At 47.5% G+C, this 21,683-nt stretch overlaps 3 protein-coding genes across 5 annotated transcripts; 2 read left to right on the forward strand and 1 right to left on the reverse strand.

Moving 5' to 3' along the window:
* Positions 1 to 3,647: 3,647 nt before the first annotated feature.
* her8.2 (hairy-related 8.2) lies at positions 3,648 to 4,962 on the reverse strand. The gene is given in 5 exon segments (XM_037466062.2): positions 3,648 to 3,859; positions 4,173 to 4,251; positions 4,361 to 4,456; positions 4,573 to 4,589; positions 4,592 to 4,962. Coding segments are annotated over 5 exon segments (435 nt in total). The 5' UTR covers positions 4,623 to 4,962.
* Positions 4,963 to 8,587: 3,625 nt separating this feature from the next.
* Positions 8,588 to 16,535, forward strand: cab39 (calcium binding protein 39). 3 transcript variants are annotated; one of them, XM_037461922.2, is made up of 9 exons: positions 8,588 to 8,829; positions 11,410 to 11,565; positions 11,699 to 11,863; positions 12,253 to 12,371; positions 12,543 to 12,711; positions 12,947 to 13,006; positions 13,673 to 13,738; positions 14,157 to 14,300; positions 14,384 to 16,535. In XM_037461922.2, exons 2-9 carry the CDS (start codon positions 11,452 to 11,454, stop codon positions 14,570 to 14,572), a joined length of 1,026 nt encoding a protein of 341 aa, XP_037317819.1. In that variant the 5' UTR covers positions 8,588 to 8,829; positions 11,410 to 11,451; the 3' UTR covers positions 14,573 to 16,535. The 3 variants fall into 3 exon arrangements, with proteins under 3 accessions (XP_037317819.1, XP_037317828.1, XP_062417013.1); XM_037461931.2 differs by lacking the exon at positions 8,588 to 8,829 and adding an exon at positions 10,196 to 10,219; XM_062561029.1 differs by lacking the exon at positions 8,588 to 8,829 and adding an exon at positions 10,230 to 10,316.
* A 720-nt stretch (positions 16,536 to 17,255) lies between these two features.
* itm2ca (integral membrane protein 2Ca) lies at positions 17,256 to 20,874 on the forward strand. The gene is made up of 6 exons (XM_037461944.2): positions 17,256 to 17,521; positions 18,866 to 19,003; positions 19,506 to 19,694; positions 20,103 to 20,213; positions 20,493 to 20,643; positions 20,749 to 20,874. The coding sequence occupies exons 1-6, from the start codon at positions 17,438 to 17,440 to the stop codon at positions 20,838 to 20,840; spliced, it is 765 nt and encodes a 254-aa protein (XP_037317841.1). The 5' UTR covers positions 17,256 to 17,437; the 3' UTR covers positions 20,841 to 20,874.
* The last annotated feature ends 809 nt before the right edge of the window (positions 20,875 to 21,683 follow it).

Below are 21,683 nucleotides of genomic sequence, written 5' to 3' on the forward strand. Positions count from 1 at the left end.
CTGCACGTTGGTCTCCTTCTTATTCTTCTTCTTCTTCTTCTTCTTTATTACGCCCGACCTCCTCTTCGTTCTGCATGCTGTTTAGTGCCCGATCCTCTGCAGATTTTTCTTCTTCTTCCGCGCATGTAACGCGATGCCTTCAGTTGGCAGCTGCTGCTGCTGCTGCTGCCCCCCCCCCCCCCCCCCCTCGGCCTCAAACTCAATCAGCCGGGGGAATTAAGGGCCCTTCTCCAAAGAAAGCGACAGGTGTTGGCCTGTGCCTCGTTTGTTCTCCGTTTGTTCGCTGACTTCTGATTTGTGTGCGACTCTCATTCTCACGCTGCACGCGACACTCTGTTACTATCTGTCTGTCTGTGTGTGTGTGTGTGTGTGTGCGTGCTGCTGAGCGTGCAGCGCGTGGACAAGCATTCTCGGTGTTGTAGTGACGTTTTGAGCAGTCGAGTCCCACAAACGTACTGGTTTGTGTCTCATGAGCCCAACCCTCCGCACACGCGTTCCGTATACACGGCATTGTCGTGCAAAACGAGTCCCCCCCCCACCCCCTCACAATAACAACATAACACAATAAGGGCCACGCCCGCGCGTGAGCCACCTTCCAGGTAAGTGCAATGGTGCGTGACTCCGATGTCCTTTTACGCGCTGCATCCCAACAACAAAACAAAAACCAACCCGAGTGTCCCCCGAAAGAAGGACAAGTTTCAGAGCTTTTTAAGTGTAGGTTTTTTTTTCTTTTTTCTTTGGCACCTCGCCACCCCTCAGATCCCTGTCCCAGATCTCTAATGGCGTGGACTGTGGAGGCAGCAGCTGTCTCGGCTCGCTTTTGTTGGTGAGCTCCGCTGAGGGACCCTGCCCCCCCTCCTGCTCCTTTCTTCCGACCCACCGCCTGCAGCTCCATGTGGCGGTCGATCATAACGGCAATAATAGCGGGAGAAAGCGCCATATGCACGTCTGCACTGTCCAAAAGCAACTGATGAATCGCGAGCCGGACCGTTCGACCGCTCCAGAGCGCATTTAGAGCCTCATTCCGGGGTTTGGGGGAGGCCGTCCGACCCCACTGAGACCCGGCTTCGAGTCAAAGGCCGAATGACACAACAACTACAGCCCAGCTGTCACATCCCTTTCATTCATTTGAGTCAATGGTGCTCTTGTCATCTAAATCACATTTATATGAAAGGATTTATGATCCATTTATGTATGCAAATATTTGTTTGCAAGCCAAGATCAAAAAGTACAGTTCATACTGAAATTTAAAAAAAGTGAAATTTATGATTTTGTGTCACTTTGCTTCAAATAGAGATTCTATTTGTTGTGATAAGCGTGAAGCGATGCATGTCTGTAAGGTGGTTATGAACGTCATGTTATGCTTTGCTATGAAGCACATGCACAGACAATTTGACTCTGTGAGATTCAACTTTAACTCTCAGCTGGTGTTCATATTGTCCCAATCTTGTAAGACACTCAACAAAATGTTTACAATTTAACTCTGGATAAGTGTCCAAATAAACCCTGTGGTTCCTGGCGCACCCTCATTAATCCATGCACCATATTACATGGAGTTAAGCCTGATACCAAGACGTGTGACACTGTACAGTTACATTTCAATCCTATCAAAGAGGTCATTTAACTCTACTAAGTGTTGCAAATGAATCTGATCTTGACTCTGGATTAATGACCCCAACTCTTTAGTACAATTCACTCTGTAAGAGTAAGAACAGTGTAAGAATACTGGAGAATTAACTTTATGGACTTTGCTGTGTGTCGTTACGTATATATATATATATACACTCACCGGCCACTTTATTAGGTACCCCCTGCTAGTAACGGGTTGGACCCCCTTTTGCCTTCAGAACTGCCTCAATTCTTCGTGGCATAGATTCAACAAGGTGCTGGAAGCATTCCTCAGGGAGTTTGGTCCATGTTGACATGATGGCATCACACAGTTGCCGCAGATTTGTCGGCTGCACATCCATGATGCGAATCTCCCGTTCCACCACATCCCAAAGATGCTCTATTGGATTGAGATCTGGTGATTGTGGAGGCCATTTGAGTACAGCGAACTCATTGTCATGTTCAAGAAACCAGTCTGAGATGATTCCAGCTTTATGACATGGCGCATTATCCTGCTGAAAGTAGCCATCAGAAGTTGGGTACACTGTGGTCATAAAGGGATGGACATGGTCAGCAACAATACTCAGGTAGGCTGTGGCGTTGCAACGATGCTCAATTGGTACCAAGGGGCCCAAAGAGTGCCAAGAAAATATTCCCCACACCATGACACCACCACCACCAGCCTGAACCGTTGATACAAGGCAGGATGGATCCATGCTTTCATGTTGTAGACGCCAAATTCTGACCCTACCATCCGAATGTTGCAGCAGAAATCGAGACTCATCAGACCAGGCAACGTTTTTCCAATCTTCTATTGTCCAATTTCGATGAGCTTGTGCAAATTGTAGCCTCAGTTTCCTGTTCTTAGCTGAAAGGAGTGGCACCCGGTGTGGTCTTCTGCTGCTGTAGCCCATCTGCCTCAAAGTTGGACGTACTGTGCGTTCAGAGATGCTCTTATGCCCACCTTGGTTGTAACGGGTGGTTATTTGAGTCACTGTTGTCCTTCTATCAGCTCGAACCAGTCTGGCCATTCTCCTCTGACCTCTGGCATCAACAAGGCATTTCCGCCCACAGAACTGCCGCTCACTGGATGTTTTTTCTTTTTCGGACCATTCTCTGTAAACCCTAGAGATGGTTGTGCGTGAAAATCCCAGTAGATTAGCAGTTTCTGAAATACTCAGACCAGCCCTTCTGGCACCAACAATCATGCCACGTTCAAAGTCACTCAAATCACCTTTCTTCCCCATACTGATGCTCGGTTTGAACTGCAGGAGATTGTCTTGACAATGTCTACATGCCTAAATGCACTGAGTTGCCGCCATGTGATTGGCTGCTTAGAAATTAAGTGTTAACAAGCAGTTGGACAGGTGTACCTAATAAAGTGGCCGGTGAGTGTATATGAACAACAATAATGTACAGTCCCATGAGTGTATTGTGTTAGTGTTTTGTAAAGGGCTCTCTAACCACTGCCTGCCTCTTTTTAATGAGTGTCAGAATGAAGGAACGATGGCTGAATTCCATTTATTGTGCGTGTTCACTCACACTCAAACATCTCAGTAGCGTATATATATATATATATATATAATACGTTTTATTATTATTAATGTTCGGGTTAACAGCAAAAGAGGAAGACACAAACATCTACACTATGGCAAGTGCAGGTCTAGGTAGCATAATAATTGCCTTATGGTATAAAATAAATAAAGCTGTTAATACAATAAATAGAAGAAAGATTAATAAGAGCCTTCTACAATGCAGGCTACGAGAAGTCCACTTCTGAAGGGAAGTACTGAGGAAAGGAATCATCATAGCACACATTGAGATTCACTGGAACAGAACTGCCCCGAGGTTTGTCTTCTGAGCAGCATATCTATGAGATACATAACAGAGGATGGCTATAGCAACATCATCAACAACAACAACAACAACAACAAACAGGAACCCAGCAGAAAGTTCACCAGGGCCTCCACCTCTCCAGCCTCGCCAGGCTCTCCTGGCCCGCGGCGACGTTACAGGTCGGACCCCCCCCCCCCCCCCCCTCACCCCGCCACGGGGGGGTCACGGCCGGGCGAGGCCTGCGGGGGGCGCTCGTCGGCGGATCTGGGCAGGGACTCGAGCGGGTGGCTGAGCAGGCGGGAGCCCAGGTTCTTGTCCATCCAGTCGCAGGTGAGGAGCATGCTGTGGACCTGGTGCATGCACTGGATGTACCCCGTGCTGTGTCTCTGCTGCACCTCCAGGCCTAATGTGGGGTCTGTGGAGAGAACAGGGAGTGGGGGGGGGGGGTTATAGCAGCTCCTGCTGGTGGTGGGGGGGCGGGGGGCAGCATGCAGCCAGGAAAACAGCAGTTTTCATCAGGGAACTTTATTTTAAACCATATCTAGATATAGATGTATATCTATATTTAACGATATATCGAGTGTTTAACTTTATCAAGCTATATAGAGTGTATGGGCATATTTAGCTTTGCACAAACCTTTTCTTTGCCCAATAAAGAACCAAACGGGTTATGATCGTATCATTACACACGCATCGTATGATCCACAGCACGCGCACGTTCTCCTTACCGCTGAGTTCGATGCTCTGGATGTTCTGCAGGTGCTTCACGGTCATCTCCAGAATGTCGGCTTTTTCCAGTTTGGATTGCTGTGGAGAGACGAGCGGCCCCTTTAGAAGTGAACTCCGCTTGTTTACTCGTCAGCCCACAGAAGGGGGCCCCACCCGGGAGGGGGGGGGGGGGGACACACACACTCACATCGAGTCTGAACGCTCCGACCACGGTGACTTTCAGCTGATCCAAACAGCTGTTTATCCTCTCGCGTCGCTTCCTCTCAATGAGCGGCTTCCTCAGCTGTAAGAGGGAGGGGGGTGAGGGAGGTGAGGGAGGGAGGGGGCGGTTTAGAGGCACCTGAGCGCACGATCCCTAAAAGAGAAAGTCGTTCTACAGTAAATCCGGGTGTAAATTACCTTCCTCTCCTCCTTGGCCCCGCGTTGTGCGCCACGGCTGAAGCAGTCATGCTTGTTTGCTTGTTTGTTTGTTTGCTTGTTTGTTTGTTTGTTTGTTGTTGTTTGTTGTCCCCTCGGGCGGTCCGTGCGCGCTCGTGCCTCCTCTCCACTCGGACTCTCGGCGCGTCTCTCTTAGGGCCCTCGGCGCAGCGCGGCCCTCTTTTTTATCGGAGCTCCATTAGCATGTGAATGCGCGCGGATTTTCCCACGCGGGCTCCCATCAGTCAAGACTGGCAGGTCACATGGCTCCATTCAGTAGCCGAGATACCCGGCCTAGAAAGAGAAGAAGAAGAAGAAGAAGAAGAAGGGGGAAAAAAAATACTCACAAGCGACAGATGTCCCAGGCTGAAAGCACGCACTGCCCTACCCAAGCCCCCCCCCCCCCCTCCTCCCCGCCCCAACCAACAACCTGCAGATCCCTCTCCTCCCAGGGAGGAGCAACAGTGTGCAGTTACTGCGCTTTCCCTCGTGTATTCTTCTCAGCAGCAACATTACACTGTACATGGGGGGGGGGGGGGGGGGGTGGGGGGTGGGGGAAGGGCCAACCGGGTCCCTCAAAAGCTCACAGGGAGCCACAAAGGACCGACAAATGACTCTTGTCTCCGGCCCGTAAGAAAGGTTCCTGCAGGTCCTGGAGGATCCAGGTGTGGTGAAAAGCATGGAGTTCATACAGATGACACTTCCGCTGCCATCACAATGAATCCACAAAGGTGTCATTTCGGTTTATAGCAATAACGTTTAATGTATTACGTGTAATAAAACCTTTTTTGTGCTATCACTCCTAATTAAATGCACAATATTAAGTGCGGGTGTTATAGCTTCTCATAGTGGTTTTTTAATCTTATGATGTTGCAATCACATGTAATTGAATCATTCTTATTCCTGTATCTATTTTAGGTGGCAGTATTACTTCTTATCAGTTCAATGTTACTGTTCTATTGTTTTTCTTTCTTTGATCAAACAATCATTTCTTGGTTTTGTGGGACCAAGCAAAGACATTTCTCACATCAAATAAAAGGACAACACTCAGGCTTTGATCCCTCTGCGTGTTTTCTAATGTCAGACATCTGCTCTTAACTGTTAGCGAGCAGATGTCAGAGTGACCAGCCCCCCCCCACCACCACCACCACCACCCAACCCCCACCCAACCCACCTTTAGGTCCCTGCAAGCACGCTGGGCCCCCGTTTTACAGCCACGCGACTGCCAGGCCGTGGGAACCAGAGCCAAACAAAAGCCGCTTTTCATTCAAACCTAATCAGCATGAAGAGCGTAATAACCTCCAGAGCTGGTGGGGCAGTCCGGCCCAGGAGGAGTGTGGGGGGGGGGGGGGTAGTGACCAGACCGGGTGACTGGTGCTGTGTCCAGGTGTGGTCTGTTTCTGCATGGATGGACTCCAATCGATGGTTTATAAACACCTTCGTTTCCCCGTCTCCAAAATAGTAATAATAGCAGTAAAAATATAGTTCTCATATCAAGGCAACAGGTGGCGACATTCAGGGCCGGCTCTAGCTCATTGGCTGCCCCAGGCCACACTACAATGTTGTCCCTCCCACGTAAAATGACCCGTTTCAGACTTTCAGCAAACACAGAATCCCTTCGTGCTCATTTCAGAAAAATTGCATCAAGACACACATCACTTTATTTGTGCCAGATTCTCAATAAAAGTACAAAAAAACCATTTACTTGGAGGGACGAGGCGATGAGAAACTCTTTCCATGTTGAGCTGCACTGACAGGTGTTCTGGATTGACTGAGAATACGCGTCTGACGTCAGGTTCAGGAGCAGTCGGTCACGAGTGTCACTCAAATGACTTTTAGGCAATGAACACTTTGAATAATACAAACATTTTAATCGTTACAGAAACATTAATATGGAAGACCATTCCAGTCACTGAAAAAAGGTCCTGAAATCCTTTTTTTCCCACCACTTCATAAAATATATGTATCATGCAGTTGAATTACGGTAGTCTGCTGTTATTGTAAATTGTTTTTTTATAACATTGGCCGTTAAAGGATGGACATCTTGTCACGGTTTGGGCTCTTGTCTTGTTTTATTTTGTAGTTTCATGTTCTGGTGTCCCTGGGGTAACTTCACTTCCTGCCTTGTCCTGTCTTCTCCTGTGATTGTCTGACGTGTCAATCATCGTTTCCGCCTGTGTCCGATCACCTGCACCTTCCCCTGTGTATTTAAGCCCTGTGAGTCTCTTGTCTCGCGTCACGTCTTTGTTCTCAATCCTCGGGTATTAAAGAGCATGTTTTTGAAAACTCTGCGTCTGCGTCTTTTAAAAGTGTGCTGTCCTTTAGGTATGAGATAAATTGAACAGGTTTACAATCAACAAACACCATAATCTTGAACTATTACAGATGATTATGGCTTTTTCAATATGCATTTATAGGCTGCTACTTCTTCTAGTAAAACTAAAACTAAAAGGTCCAGAGAGAGGTGAACCCGGGTGATCAGCTGAGCTTTCTTACAGTAAATACAATCCAGACAACATATTATGTGGAATTGAACAATAAGATAGAATATAACTTTTCAGCAAAATCCTTAAGTAATAATAATAATACATTTTATTTCTATAGCGCTTTACATTTTACTCAAAGACACTTTAAAGTACAACCCCAAACACATATAGAATTGAATTTCAATTTATGACGGGGCGCCATGTTTATTTGTTTTTTTAATGGTGATTTTATTTCACCAGGGTTTAATTTAATTTCTGTTTCGTTAATCAATGTTGTTGAGAGAAAGATGTATGCTTACCGAGAGGGGGGCCCCCCACAAATCTGGCGCCGGCCCTGGCCACAATAACAGTATCAATCCTCTTCAGAGTCGTATGCAGGCACGTTTAGAAGAGGATGTGTTTCCGTTTGCCACGAGACAGGGCATCCAATCAGAGACGAGGAATCACACTGTTATGGCGGGCCTAGTGCACTCTACAGCTTATTGTGTTCAATTGGCATAAATCAAACATGAGGCTGGTCATACACAATGAGCAGAGAGGATGCGACCCTCGAGCGGATCTGCTATTTGACTCATTTGTCTGTTATCTTACTCATTATGGTTATTTTATTTCAATTATTTCCTAACTAAAGCACTGCTTCAGGAAAGTGTTGTGTCGCATACACAAAATGATCCAGAATAACGACACGTTGACTTTGAAAGATGTGTTTTGTAATACAAGCAATGATACAACATTAGCTTCCACTGTATTAGGTTGGCTGAACCCACTTTTTTAAGTAGGCAAAGAACTGGCTCTTGTGAGTGTTTTATATATCATATTTTAAATTCCTATTTAGTAACATTTTACCGGTATAATATTAATGAGTTAATATGATGTCAAGTAGCGTAACCTGTCCGAATTGACCATAGTTTCTAATAAAATTAGGCCTATTTTCTTTCTTGAATTGATGTTTTTAACATGGTTAAATGGTTAAAGTAAAACGTGCAACATTCATCTCTTACTTCTTGTGGACTAATAAATCAATAATTTTCACCACTCTCCACATTCTTTGAAGGTTACACGAGCTGAGGGCGCCCTCGTGCGGCCACCTGCCATCCTCGCAGGTAGTGGAGGCCCCCCCATGACGCGGGGCGTCGGTAGAGGCCGCTCCTGCCATGACGCGCTATGCCCAGAGGGGGCGGTAGAGGCCGCTGCTGCCATGACGCGCTATGCCCAGAGGGGGCGGTAGAGGCCGCTACTGCCACGACGTGCTATGCCCAGAGGGGGCGGTAGAGGCCGCTGCTGCAACGACGCGCTGCGGCCAGAGGGGGCGGTAGAGGCCGCTCCTGCCATGATGCGCTGCGGCCAGAGGGGGCGGTAGAGGCCGCTCCTGCCATGATGCGCTGCGGCCAGAGGGGGCGGTAGAGGCCGCTCCTGCCATGATGCGCTGCGGCCAGAGGGGGCGGTAGAGGCCGCTCCTGCCATGATGCGCTGCGGCCAGAGGGGGCGGTAGAGGCCGCTCCTGCCATGATGCGCTGCGGCCAGAGGTGGGCGGCAGACGTTGTTGCGGCGACAACCGCTCCGCTGCAAACGTTGCCAGTCGAGCTCAGAGAAAGAACTAAGAAACAACGGGTGCTGCACGATTGTCCACAGTAAGTTACAGACAAGAGGAGGCGGCGAGCAGGGAAAACGAAGCCGTGTTTGTTCCAAGGAGCATCCGAGATTGACCGTTGCTGTCTTGGAAAATCGGGGGGAAACTAGAGCCGTTTAGAAGGTAATGTTTTTTCTGCATATAACATTATGCTGGTGTGAAGTAACGTTACTCCTGTCTGCAAGCATTGTGGCGCAAGGCTATCGTAGCTAGCTAACAACGGCTCCCTCGCAAGGTAACTTGTTAGCCACATTTGCTAACATTAGTTAGCTTGTTGGCCAGCCCTCGACGAGTAAAAAGGTTTAAACTGAACTTAGCTGTTAGCCTCCTGGCTAACCCTACGCTAGCATGGCCGGATAATTGGCGTTACCAAAATAAACGTTACGTGTGCATTGCCCACCGCTATGACTGAAAGTACCTCCCACTGTACGCGTAATTTAAATAAAGCTAAAGCAGTTAATCTAAAGAATTGTCTGTACGCGTTCGGCCCGCTGAGGCCTTCTGTGTGTCGAGACGCACACACACACACTTCCAGAAGCAAACCAGTTAGCACTGCTGTCTGGTGGACAGTGATTTAAATATCATATGCCACGTTATTTCACAACCAGATGCTAATGAGGCCGTGCAGTGGGCAGCAGACTCTGCATTGGCCTGTCTCGCATTCGCCAGCTGCATAATTAGTCAAGCGAGCCCAAGGATCCATTTTGTTAGCATTGCGCAAAGTTGGCAGGCTTCTCACCATCACAAACCAGGCATGGCTAGCAAAGAGGGGCGGTGCTCGCTGTCGGCTCACGGGGTCGACGGGGACATCGTTAACCCCACATCCGACTCGACGTGACCGCTGGATCGCTGTGGAAATAAGCTTGGGAATAGCTTTGTGGCGCGCGAGAACACTTGCGTGCGGATAAAGCTAGATGACGCTAGCTTACGTGCAGGTGAGAGCAGAGCATCTGCTGCGGTCTCGGCCGAAGGGTGCAGGTGACCGGAGTTGTTTTTTTTAATTATTATTTTAAAAAAAAAATCTTACGCCGTGTGTTTCTTTTCCTCAGCTTAACTGGATGTTTGATCGTAGTTTCCTTAGAAAGAGTCGGCCAATTGGGTTTGGTCTTTTGTCCGAATGTCTGCTGGTTGGTATCTGGAGAAGAACGCGATACCGGATTAGTAACGCGATCCGTGGTCGGTCCGGTCCGCGGCGACCAGCTGATTTTTTGTTTTGTTTTGTTGAACCGCGCGTTTCGCTCCTGTTTGCGGCGGCTCGGCTGCTGACCACATGGCGAAAGCGAGGTGTGTCCAGGTGGATAAAAGACCCGGATCACCGGTGAACCCGCGGGGGTGACGTTTCACAACTCGTAACTGTCCAGTCACACCAGTGTGACGCACCGCATCGCACCGCACCTCCCACTCGCGGCTGGCTTTATATTCTCGGCTCCTTTTCTAAATGTGGACTCCCCGCCGAGACTAAAAAAAAAGGAGCAGTGCGACCACTCGAGGAACCAACCGGGCAGGACGTCAGGTTGGTGACAGCAACGTCTCGGCCTTTATTGATTTTGTTTCTCTCCTGGCTTCGTGGAATCGGTTCCTTCTACGTCACCACATGTCCACAAAGAAAGGTGCAGGTTTTTTGTCTTTATTTGCGCTGAACACGTTGTGGTTTGCCTGGTGGTTTACGTAAGGTGGGTGGGTCGGGGAGTTGTGTAGATAAGGGTTCTTGAAGGGAGATGTCGTCTCTGGTTCAGTTGGTCTTGGTTTAGATGTTTTTTTTTGTGTGTGTGTAGTGAGGACGCTGGGTGTGTTTTATTGACCTAAAATGTAGTTTTCTGACAAAAGAGTGTGTGTTTAGTGTGGCTGGTTGTTTATCTGGGGGAGTGGGTCATACAAAGGGGCTGATGTCGTGCTCCATGTAGACCCTTGTAATAGTTAACGTCGCTTGGTTAATCATCTGCTGACAATAACAAGACAATTCACAGCGTTTAGTGGTTCTCCGTCAAGCATTAAAGGTCAGATCATTCATTCACACGTTATTTTTGTCCCCTTTACTGGCTAGACTTGACCTACTAACAGGAGTTTTTTGGGGCCGATGAATACATTGTCAATATAGGAGGAAAGTACGTCTATAAAAAGGCACAGCATACATTTATCTATGTTTAAACATTTAAAAATGTCTGTATAAATTAAAGGAAATACTTTGGTCACGCGTTTACTACCTTTGGCCTTGGTGATTCACAACGGTGATGCCAAAGTATTGATATGTTATTGCGACAGGGCAATGCTATGCATCAAGTAGTTGTATAATGTTTAGCCCAAGAGCAATAATATACGAGAAGGGGGGTGCTTGCGTTAGTGAGAATTGATTGAGGAAAGAAGATGCCACTTTAATAGTGTGTAACACATAACATCCATCTAAAATTACACATCACCCAACCACACAAGTTGTCAATAGGAAATTTGAACCCACGTCTTTGGCAAGAAGTGAAGCGACCCCTTAGTGACGTGTTATCATTCTTAAGACCTTCTTTCAGCACTTATTTAGGTCTCATTGCTATGTTTGTGTCAGCTGGACTTCTGATTCACGTGTGTCACTGGCTGTGTATCTCCTCACCTGCTACACACCATAAAGTGTTTTTGTTTGTCTAGTTCATCTGTAAGTTTAGATTTCAGTCTCTACCCCGTGCTCTGATCCCGTTTCCCGTTTCATTCATTTAGGTGGACAGCCCACTGCCAGGTTGCTCGTGGTAACTCGCCGCCATGCCTTTCCCCTTTGGCAAGTCCCACAAGTCGCCGGCGGACATCGTCAAGAACCTTAAGGACAGCATGACGGTGCTCGAGAAGCACGACATTTCTGACAAAAAGGCAGAGAAGGTAGGACGACTCTCGCACAGATTCACTTCTCCTACTCTGTGTGTTCATCCCTTCATCGCTCTTTATTTAGGGGGGGGGGGGGTGAAACTTGAGTTGGAAGGAGCTTTCTTATGCCTAAAATGATGTGTTTCAGGCCACAGAGGAGGTGTCAAAAAGCCTGGTGGCCATGAAGGAGATCCTGTATGGGACGAACGAGAAAGAGCCCCAAACCGAAGCGGTGGCCCAGCTGGCCCAGGAGCTCTACAACAGTGGCTTGCTCAGCACACTCATAGCAGACCTCCAGCTCATCGACTTTGAGGTGAGACTTACTACGAGACCGTACATATGTCTTGAAAATGTGCGCAAACGCGCGTCTCCCCTGCAATGTGACCGGTGATGTGTAATAACGGCTGCTGCAGGCTTCCCTGACTCACCGTATCACAGCGTGACTCATTGTGTTGTGTGAGCACTCTCTTCCTCTTTCACCCTCTCCAATCTGCACGGCCTGTACAAAACAAGAAGCCGGAGAAGAATTGCAAACCACATGCGTGCCACATACAAGTATAAAAGGGATTCGACATTTAAATTGTGCGCACGTTTGACTGATTTTTGTCTACATCGTCAGTGTGTAATTATGTATTATAACACGCTTTTGTGTACTCTATTATATTTCCTTCATGCATGTCTGCTTTATTCTGGGGCCTCCAGGGTAAGAAAGATGTGGCTCAAATCTTCAACAACATCCTGAGGCGGCAGATCGGCACCCGGACGCCCACGGTGGAGTACCTCTGCACCCAGCAGAACATCCTCTTCATGCTGCTCAAAGGGTAAGAGGGCGCACAAGCAGGCCAGCAGCATTTTCTTGTTTTAGATTCATAAATATTTTAGTTACCGATCCGGTTTTATGAAGCATTGTGACGTATAACCTGTGTGTGTGTGTGTGCGCGTTATGCTCCTGCATGGTGATAAGTCCTTGTCCCGTGTTGTTGCTTCTGCAGGTACGAGTCTCCAGAGATTGCCCTGAACTGCGGCATCATGTTGAGGGAGTGCATCCGACACGAGCCGCTGGCCAAAATCACACTGTGGTCCGAGCAGTTTTATGACTTCTTCAGATACGTGGAGATGTCCACTTTCGACATTGCCTCAGACGCTTTCGCCACTTTCAAAGTAGGTTGGCTAATTTGCTCAGCTGTTCTTCCAATTTAGTTTGGAGTCGCGCTCGGGAAAACTCCACCATTCACTGTTGTTGAATAGCAGATGTAGTTTTAATTTCTCTTCGTCTTCTACTTCCTGCCACTTGGTTGACGGTGCTTTGTTTAAACTCTATAATCCCAGTAACTAAGGAGACAAACAGTACCAGGCTATTAACTTTAAAGTCTCAATCTTCATTTCCTTTTTTCAGGACCTCCTCACGAGACACAAGCTACTGAGTGCAGAGTTCCTGGAGCAGCATTACGACAAAGTAAGTCCCCACGCAACCAAACACTAGATTCACCCCAAGTGGATCCATGACGCCATAAAAGGACAAAATAATCCGTCATCAACTCACCAAAAATGTATTTGGCAATTAGTGCCTCTTTTAAACTATACTTGTTAGCAGATGCATATTTTAAATGTGGCCACAAGTTCTACTGTGTAGAATTATTTAAAATCTAATTTAAGAGCATTAAATGCAGCAACTCTAATGTCAAAGTGTTGCAGTTATTTCTATAGAAAACTCATTTTCTATTTCTACATTTGATTTGCTGCTGAAGACCACAAAAAAACGCTAATTTATTATTGTATTATTTTTGTGTGTCAACGAATCAAAGTTGAGCTCAACCGCTTCCTTTCCCCCCCCCCCGCGCTGTAAGTGGATTGAAGCGGTGGCGGTCTGTGTGTTTGACACGCCGCCGTTCTCTTTCCTCCGTGACATGAAACCAGCCATTTGGGAAATAATCTGCAGGCTGCCAACACAAAGTAGCTGTCAGTCTGGGAGGGCAAATATTCTGCCGTCCTGTCATTGTGTTCTGATACAAGACAAGGATGCGATTGTGTAAACCGCTGCTTGACGCATTTAGATTTAGTCTCTCTCTCTCTCTCTCTCTCGTGTATTTTGTCTTATTTTTCCCCTCTCTCTTTCCTCTAGTTCTTCAGTGAATATGAGAAGTTACTCCACTCAGAAAACTACGTGACTAAAAGGCAGTCCCTCAAAGTAAGTAAACAGGTCACATGGTGTGGGAGGGCTATTTAAAGCCTGTGTACTGTCCCAGTGTTTGGTTTCTCCTCCGGCTCCTCGCCGCCATCTAGTGGTTCAGATACTTTGATTTCACAAGCACCTTTTTTTTTTTAATTTAATGTGTTTTTGACTCAATTCAGTCTTAATCTGATCATGTTAATACAAAGTTCTGAAGCCATAGTCCTTTACCAAACCAGTCCCCTAATGAAAAATTATTAATCCAAAAACCTGAGATCGCTCTGTCAGGTTTTCAGTTATTTGTTTGTTATGGATGTGATATGCGCAGTGTTTTAATTTATCATGCTGCTTAACGTTGGTAAACGAAGGTACGGACTCGATTCTGTTTGTATACAAATGAATATTTATTCCCGTACGTTGCTCTGATGTCATCTAGCTGCTTGGAGAGCTGCTTCTCGACCGGCACAATTTCACCATAATGACGAAATACATCAGCAAGCCAGAGAACCTCAAATTAATGATGAACCTGCTACGGGACAAGAGCCGCAACATCCAGTTTGAGGCTTTCCATGTTTTTAAGGTAAAAGTTAAACCAGAGTTTGCACCACATCCATCGACGTAGACCCCCTGCACGTGTTAACACCCTCTCCCTCGTGGATCCAGGTGTTTGTGGCCAACCCCAACAAGACGCAGCCCATCCTGGACATCCTGCTGAAGAACCAGACCAAACTCATCGAGTTCCTCAGCAAGTTCCAGAACGACAGAACGGAGGACGAACAGTTCAACGATGAAAAGACTTACCTGGTCAAACAGATCAGGGACCTCAAGAGGCCCGTGCCCCAGGAGGCCTGAGGGGAGGGGCCAAAGAGGAGGAGGAGGAGGAGGAGGGGCGGGGGAGGAGCCACCAGGACCACGTCTGGACCACATCCAGACAACGGACACATCAGCAGCTCCTGTTCTGGTTTTTGAACAAATATTGAAGATAGAAATAAAAAACCAACGCACCCACATCAACTCGTCAGGACGTCGCCAGCTCCTCAGTGAACCGTTGATTACTTTTTAATTTTCTTTTTTATTATTTTTCTTTTAAAAAAACAAACAAACAACTAAATAATAGATGCTGCTGCTTTCTTGCACATTGAGACAGGTTAGGTATATTATTACAGGGCAGTTCATCAAACACGGGGACAGAAGATAAAGTACGGCACACACACACACACACACACACGTGTATTACATTAAAGAAAAACACATGCACACGTACTGCAAGGACGTCGGCTTAAACCGTGTGATGGAAATGGTACGAGCCAGGTGAACATTGCCGTGCTTGTTGCATGCTTTGAAATGTGACGGATCCACGGCGGTCTTGTGAAGCCCGGCCCGGCTCGGCCTTCTGTGCCACTGAGACCTCTGAGATCGCACGCGCACCGCAGCAACGTATCAATGCCTTCATCCAATGAAACGGTGGTTCATTAAAAGCGGAGCGGGGGGGGGTCGGAACCATTTACCTCCCGCGTGCTTCGTCACGACGCGGCACTGCAACACATGAGGAACCGAGGGAGGGGTGAAAGGATGAATTTGGGTAAAAGCCCCGATAGTTGGGTCTCTTAATTGTTTTATTTTTTATTTTGGGGGGGGGGGGGGCCCAAGGGTAAACATGTACATATGCCTTTCTTTTTTTTTTGCTTTGTAGGTTTTCTTTGTTTAACCTTGACATATGAATATATATTATATATATATTACTTTAAATATCACATTTTTGGTTCATCGTAATCAAATTACTTTCTAAACCGTGAAAGAAACGACAAGTTAAGTGACGTTGTTTTTGCATTTCATTTTACTGCTGAAATGGTTGCTGTTGGGTTTCTTTGTACATAACTTAAAGGGCCAGCTCACATTTAGCTAACCTCTAGGATATTAACAATTTGTACAGCGGAGGAATGTCATGGTATTAACTCTGGATCTGTTTCTCCTCTTTTTATTCTCATCTACATTTTAAGATTTTAAGTGTCGCTCAGACCGCTGACGACGTGCAGGGGGGGGGACTTTGGAGAGCATTAACTGAAACATTAAAGTCTGTGTGTTTGTGCACTTTGTGAGGCGCTAGGCGATTATCACCCCCACCCAACTGGAGTCGAGGATAGCGCGCCCCCCCCCCCGCCCCTTCTCAATTCCATCAACTTGTTTTATTTCTTCATTGTCGCTCGGCTGGAGGCCTGGGAGCGCTGTGTGGCCCCTCAGCCAGTGGGATTCAGGGGTGAGCTGATCACGACATTGGCAACTCAGCCGCCATTCTTACGCCCTACACCCCCCCCACACGCCCCCTTTTCTCCTCATGTTCTCCTCTTCAGAGGGTTTATAATTCCAGTACAATTGTGAGTGTAAAGCATTGTGGGTAGCAGAGTACTTTGGGCACATGTTGGATTGTCCTCATGGTCCGGACGAAGACTGATGAAACCACAGATCTGTTACATCTCTCTGCGACGGGTCCAGTGTGACGAGACGTCGCTACATTTTTAAACATCGGAAACCACCTCGGATCAGACGGCACCTCCTCCATTCGCTTCCAACGTGCATGCTCCTCATTGGCTGTGCATGGTGCTGTACTCAAATGTTGTACTGGAATTGTTTCTTCTTCTTCTTTTCAAGTATTTAACATTGAAAATGCCAAATTGAAATAATTGCTGTGTGCTGGCTTTGGCTCCAGTTTCAGCATAAAGCGTGTGGGTGCTTTTCAGAAGTGTCAAAGGCCTGGGCCCTACAATGGAAATAAAGAAAAGCAAATTTGGAATAAAATGATGCTGTGGTAAATTTCTCCCTGTGTACTGAATCAAATGTTTGAACATCTTATTGGTTTACGGTAGTGGGAACGTGGATTAGTCTCCTAATGATGCGCAACTATTAGACTAAAAAGGTATAAAGTACTTGAGTCGTTTAAATGTAAAACTCATCAGAAACCTACTCGCCCATTAAGAATATGCATTACCTTTGTTTTAAAATAACCTTTCCTTTAATTGGTATTTGGTTTCCTCCATTCATAACTGAGAGAATTAGCTATTAGCTATCATTTATCAATGCTATAAAAAAAAAAAATTCGATCTAAAAGTACTGCGACATCCTTTTTCTTTATAGCTAACATTCACCCTCCTTTCAGCGCCGTGTTTGGTCTCCACCGCCTTCAGATATCTGGCTCTACATCTTTCAGTTTTTTTTATTTGTGTTACCCTACAGACTCGAGCAGGTGTAAAGTGTTATACGTTATTTATTCATTGTTTATTCTGCTCATGAAAGCAGCCTGCTGGCCTCGAACCCCCCATGAGAGCGGTGAGAGTGAACCAAAACAGTGACAGCTGCTCTGCAAACCCGATTTCAAATTAAGAGGGTAATTATCCCGAATCACTGGTAATCACATTTAAATCCAAAAGGCCAGATAGCTAATACCGTCTTTTTTTTTTAATTGTGTGAATGGATACAAACAAAGCACCGCACTAGTCCTTTAAGGGGCGTCTAGAAAGAAAGAAAAAAATAGAAGAAAAATAAAATCCCCCAAACGGCCCCACTTCCGGTAGAACAAGACAAAACAGACCGGGACGCAACGGGCAGAGGAGGACGTTCGATTCACGTCGACGAGTTCAGGGTGCAATTGTTTCAGGGAAAGGTGGTCATCGAAAAGACCGCGAGGACACCTGCAGACCGACAGAGAGACACCGGTGAGACATGGTGAAGATCAGCTTCCAGTCCATCACGGGACAGAAAGTGGAGAACGATGGCGACAAGACGGAGATCCTCATCCCTCATCCGGTACGCTATTGTCTTCTTAACGATAACGTTTGCCAGTGTGTCGTCATGATTTGGGTCCTGCGGGGTTTTTTTGTTTGGGGGGGGGGTCTGCGGGTCAGTGTGCACCTGCACAGCCGGAACAACGGGGGGGGGGGGGGGAGGGGGGGCTTTTTCTTTTTCTTTTCTTTTTTTTCGTCATCGCCATTTGATTTGGTAAAAACAAAACGTGCCAATGTGCGCCTCCTTCTGCGCCACTTTGCTCCGCGCAAAGTCATTTACAACGTGCACGTTGCATGCTCTTTTGTTCGAGGTTCGGGCACGCATGAATGTCACGAAATGGAGCATCTGTGTTTGTCTTCTACGGCACAGCCAATGCAGATTTCAATAAACATCCCCCCCCCCCGCGCCCCCCCTGCATGAGACAATAAGGTAGGACTGAACAAATGCTGACAAAATGGTAGATGGGTTGCAGCGCATGCAGGGTCATTTTCCACAGCTCCCATGTTGAGGCAGCAGCAGCAGCATCAGCATCCCTGCCTCGACCTCCGCGGCGTATCAAAGGCACAGGAAGGGCCCTCCCCCTCCCCAGGTGAAAGGACGAAGCGTGATGTAACCTGGACCCCCCCCCCCCCCCCCCCCCCCCCCCCCGTTGCGGCGTGTCGGCGCTCTGAGGGCCGTGTGAAAAAAGAGCGTCTTGTCTTCTCCCCTCGAGTCCGGGTACAGGCCGAACACAAAGAACAGAGCCTCCCAGGAGTGTGCGTTTCGCACGTGCACAGTTGTCGCCTTGTCCTCGCGCGCCCCTTCTGTTCCCAAAGGCTTCCACCAAGAACACTGTGCCGAGAAGAGGGCCGACGGGAACAGCGCGCCCCCGGCAAGGCGCCGCGAAAGCCACGCCATCGATCTCCCTCCCTGTCGCACCATTTGTCATCACTTTTTCTCCTTTCCCTCACAAACGATCATTTCCTTTTCTTTTTAATTTAAGGCATTCTGCACCGGAGGCTTGGCTGCTCAGTCATTGTTGTGGTGCGGCTACTATCCGTGTGCGTAGTGTGCCAACCGGGGGGGGCGACAGATGGGCTGCGAGACCGGTGGGCGTCTGGGAAAGATTACTCACCATGTCTCAGTCAAGTTTTCATTACAACGTGCTGCGTCACCCCCCCCCCCCCCCCCCTCCCCCCAACCACTACTGTGTGCTGCTAATTTCCGCTTGATGTGAGCTTCTCTATTTCAGCACTTACTTAATCTGGGCCCTTTTCAGCAGCCCTGTCAGATGAGTGAGGTGCACGTTGGATTGAAGCTCCCTCTGTGATCATTTGAAGTATTAAGGTCTTTGCTGTGTGTGTGTGTGTGTGTGTGTTTTTTCAGGATGATGACGAGCTGGTCCAGCGGCCCAAAAAGTCTCCCCTGAATGGCCTGTGCTGCCTGACGTTCGGCCTGGTGGTGTTCATGGCCGGCCTGGTCCTAGCCTCCATTTATGTCTACCGCTACTACTTTATACCTCATGTAAGACCTGCTTATACTCCTCTGGGTGGGTGGCGTGTAACCCCCCCCCCCCCCCCCACCCCAACAGATGGATTATTTCACAGAAACATCTGATAGTCGTCATTGCAAACTGTGGGAAAAGGGCGGGTGATTAAAAAAAAGAAATGCGGCATCTTTTCCCTCGAGAAAAAAGCCTCGTGTGGCGTTATTCACTCTTTTTTGATCCTTTTGTCAGATTATCAACTCGAGGAGGAACTGATTTGAATTTGTTTTTCAAAAGGTCAACATGAACTCAAAAAACACGTCAGCTAATTATGACAATTTCACACAAATGTCAAAAATGGATGAAATGACGGTAGTGACATTTTGAACGGACATAAATGTAAACTCTATTCGGCATCTTGCCTTGAGGTGGAGTTTGTACATTATTTATGCCACTGCTGTAAAGAAAAAAAAAAACTGATATTCTTGCAACACCACTTTACAACTGTAGATTTGCGTTGTGTGTGTGTGTGTGTTTCAGATCCCGGAGGAGAACCTGTTCCACTGCAGGGTGCTTTACGAGGACTCTGCGTACGCTCCTCTGCGCGGGCGGCAGGAGCTGGAGGAAAATGTCGGCATCTACTTGGGCGACAACTACGAGAAGATCACCGTGCCGGTGCCTCACTTCGGGGGCAGCGACCCGGCCGATATAATCCATGACTTCCACAGAGTGAGGACAAACCAATACATTTGAACCATTATACACTGCTAAATGTTACTAAAAGCAGTTTTTTAACCAATGAAAAATGATTATGATCAGAAAATCAAAGGTAAACCCAGACCATGCACACAGCTCTTTGAGGCCATACAAAGGCACAGCAGATGCTTTGCAAACATCCGCATGCTAACATGCTAACACATTTTTATATGACAATGCAGTGGATCCTCATAGCCCTTAGGATTCATCTTCTGGGAATCATGAACGTCCTCACAAAACCTTTTTTAATGTCTCATATCCAGAGACCCAGCATATTCCTGATTTTACATCAATAAACTGACAACAAATACCGTCAGGAAAAATAAATCCCCCCCCAAGCGTTTTAAATGTTGTCTTTGATGAACGGTTGTATTTCCTCAGGGACTTACAGCCTACCACGACATCGCCCTGGACAAGTGCTACGTCATCGAGCTCAACACCACCATCGTGATGCCTCCGCGCAACCTCCTGGAGCTCCTCATCAACGTGAAGGTGACACCTTCTCTTGAATTCCTAGAAAAGCAACGGCTTTGCTCTCGGCCTTCGCTGTTCAAAGGCTACGAGGCTATCTGACGCAGTCACGTGGCTGCAACACAAGAGTTAGCTCCCACGCTAGCTAGCTTTGAACATGCTAACGTCGGCTAGCCGCGGCGGAGCTCCTCGGGCCTCTTTCTGCCTCATCTCTGGACCTCCAGGTCGAATCAGCACTGTCGGGGTCATTTCATCGCAAACGTTGCGCGTGTCTCTTGTCCCCCGTCTTGTCCCCTGCAGAAGGGAACCTACTTGCCTCAGACCTACATCATCCACGAGGAGATGGTGGTGACGGGCAGGGTGCACAACATGCGTCAGCTGGGGCCCTTCATCTACCGCCTGTGCAATGGGAAGGACACGTACCGCCTGAACCGCCGCGTCACCCGCAGACGTAAGTCGGGGAGGGTCTGGGGAGGGGGGGTGGAAGGGGGAGGGGAGGGAAGGGGTGTGGGGGTCTTGTGTTTTTTGTCTCACCCCGTCTTTTAAACCCTCTCAGGCATCAACAAGCGCGAGGCGAAGGACTGCCACCACATCCGCCACTTCGAGAACACCTTCGTGGTGGAGACTGTTATATGCGATGGAGCGTAAACGCCTCCCCCCCCCCCCCCCTGTAGCGTCCCCCCCCCCCCCTGCTGATCTTCGTTACAATGTTTTTTGTTGTTGTTGGGTAATTCATTCATGTGTGATGCAATATCAAACATCTGGTTCCATCACCGAATAGGTAACCCAACGAGGATGTGTGATCTCCACTCCTCTTCCTCCGGAGACTTGTATGATTGGAGACACCGTCGTCGTCTCCCCCGACGACGGTGTCTCCATGCGTCGTCGTGGAGACTGTTCTTTTTTCTTTTCTTTTTTTTCCGCTGCCTCGCGGTTTCGCCAACAATCATCTGTGCACAGCATGACGAACGTGCTTCTCTGAGCAAACGTTGGCCATCGGTTTGAATCACTTCTCTGTAACCGCCGATAGTCGCTTGCCTGCCTCCTCCTCCCCTATCTGCTTTTTATTTATTATTGGATGTTTTTCGATGTTTTTATTTGTTCGGCCTTTTTCTTTGCACTCTTCCTCGGTAGCTTGGTGTTTATATATTTTTCTTACAGAGAATGCCTCTGTTTTCCCTCGCATGTGTTTATCTATGAGAGAACAAGAGCTCTGTTAGAACGTTTTGTAGACCAACGATTTAAAGCCTTAGTCCAGAGTCAGGGACTGGACTAAAGTCAGTACTACTGAAAGGGGACATATTATATGGTACATTAGTCAAAAACCAAGTCAACTTTGATTTGTACATTTTGCCGATTTCAAATCGTGAAAACCTGTCTGTGAATAAACTTGTGACATTAAACAAGGTGTCTGTTCTCCCGTTAATGTCCAAACTCCTACATCTTTGTCGCATCGTCAAGTGCAGCCAAAATAAAATCAGCGTCAGTTCT

This window comes from Pungitius pungitius, chromosome 3 (assembly GCF_949316345.1).
Source record: "Pungitius pungitius chromosome 3, fPunPun2.1, whole genome shotgun sequence".
NCBI lineage: Eukaryota > Metazoa > Chordata > Actinopteri > Perciformes > Gasterosteidae > Pungitius > Pungitius pungitius.

Excerpts from the sequence above, each read along its gene's own strand:
- cab39 (XM_037461922.2), top strand. The coding sequence starts at position 11,452 with ATGCCTTTCCCCTTTGGCAAGTCCCACAAGTCGCCGGCGGACATCGTC. Across the intron at positions 11,566-11,698 it reads CTGACAAAAAGGCAGAGAAG|GCCACAGAGGAGGTGTCAAA; the intron begins GTAGGACGACTC and ends GATGTGTTTCAG. Across the intron at positions 13,007-13,672 it reads TGGAGCAGCATTACGACAAA|TTCTTCAGTGAATATGAGAA; the intron begins GTAAGTCCCCAC and ends TCTTTCCTCTAG.
- itm2ca (XM_037461944.2), top strand. The coding sequence starts at position 17,438 with ATGGTGAAGATCAGCTTCCAGTCCATCACGGGACAGAAAGTGGAGAAC. Across the intron at positions 17,522-18,865 it reads AGATCCTCATCCCTCATCCG|GATGATGACGAGCTGGTCCA; the intron begins GTACGCTATTGT and ends GTGTTTTTTCAG. Across the intron at positions 19,004-19,505 it reads GCTACTACTTTATACCTCAT|ATCCCGGAGGAGAACCTGTT; the intron begins GTAAGACCTGCT and ends TGTGTGTTTCAG.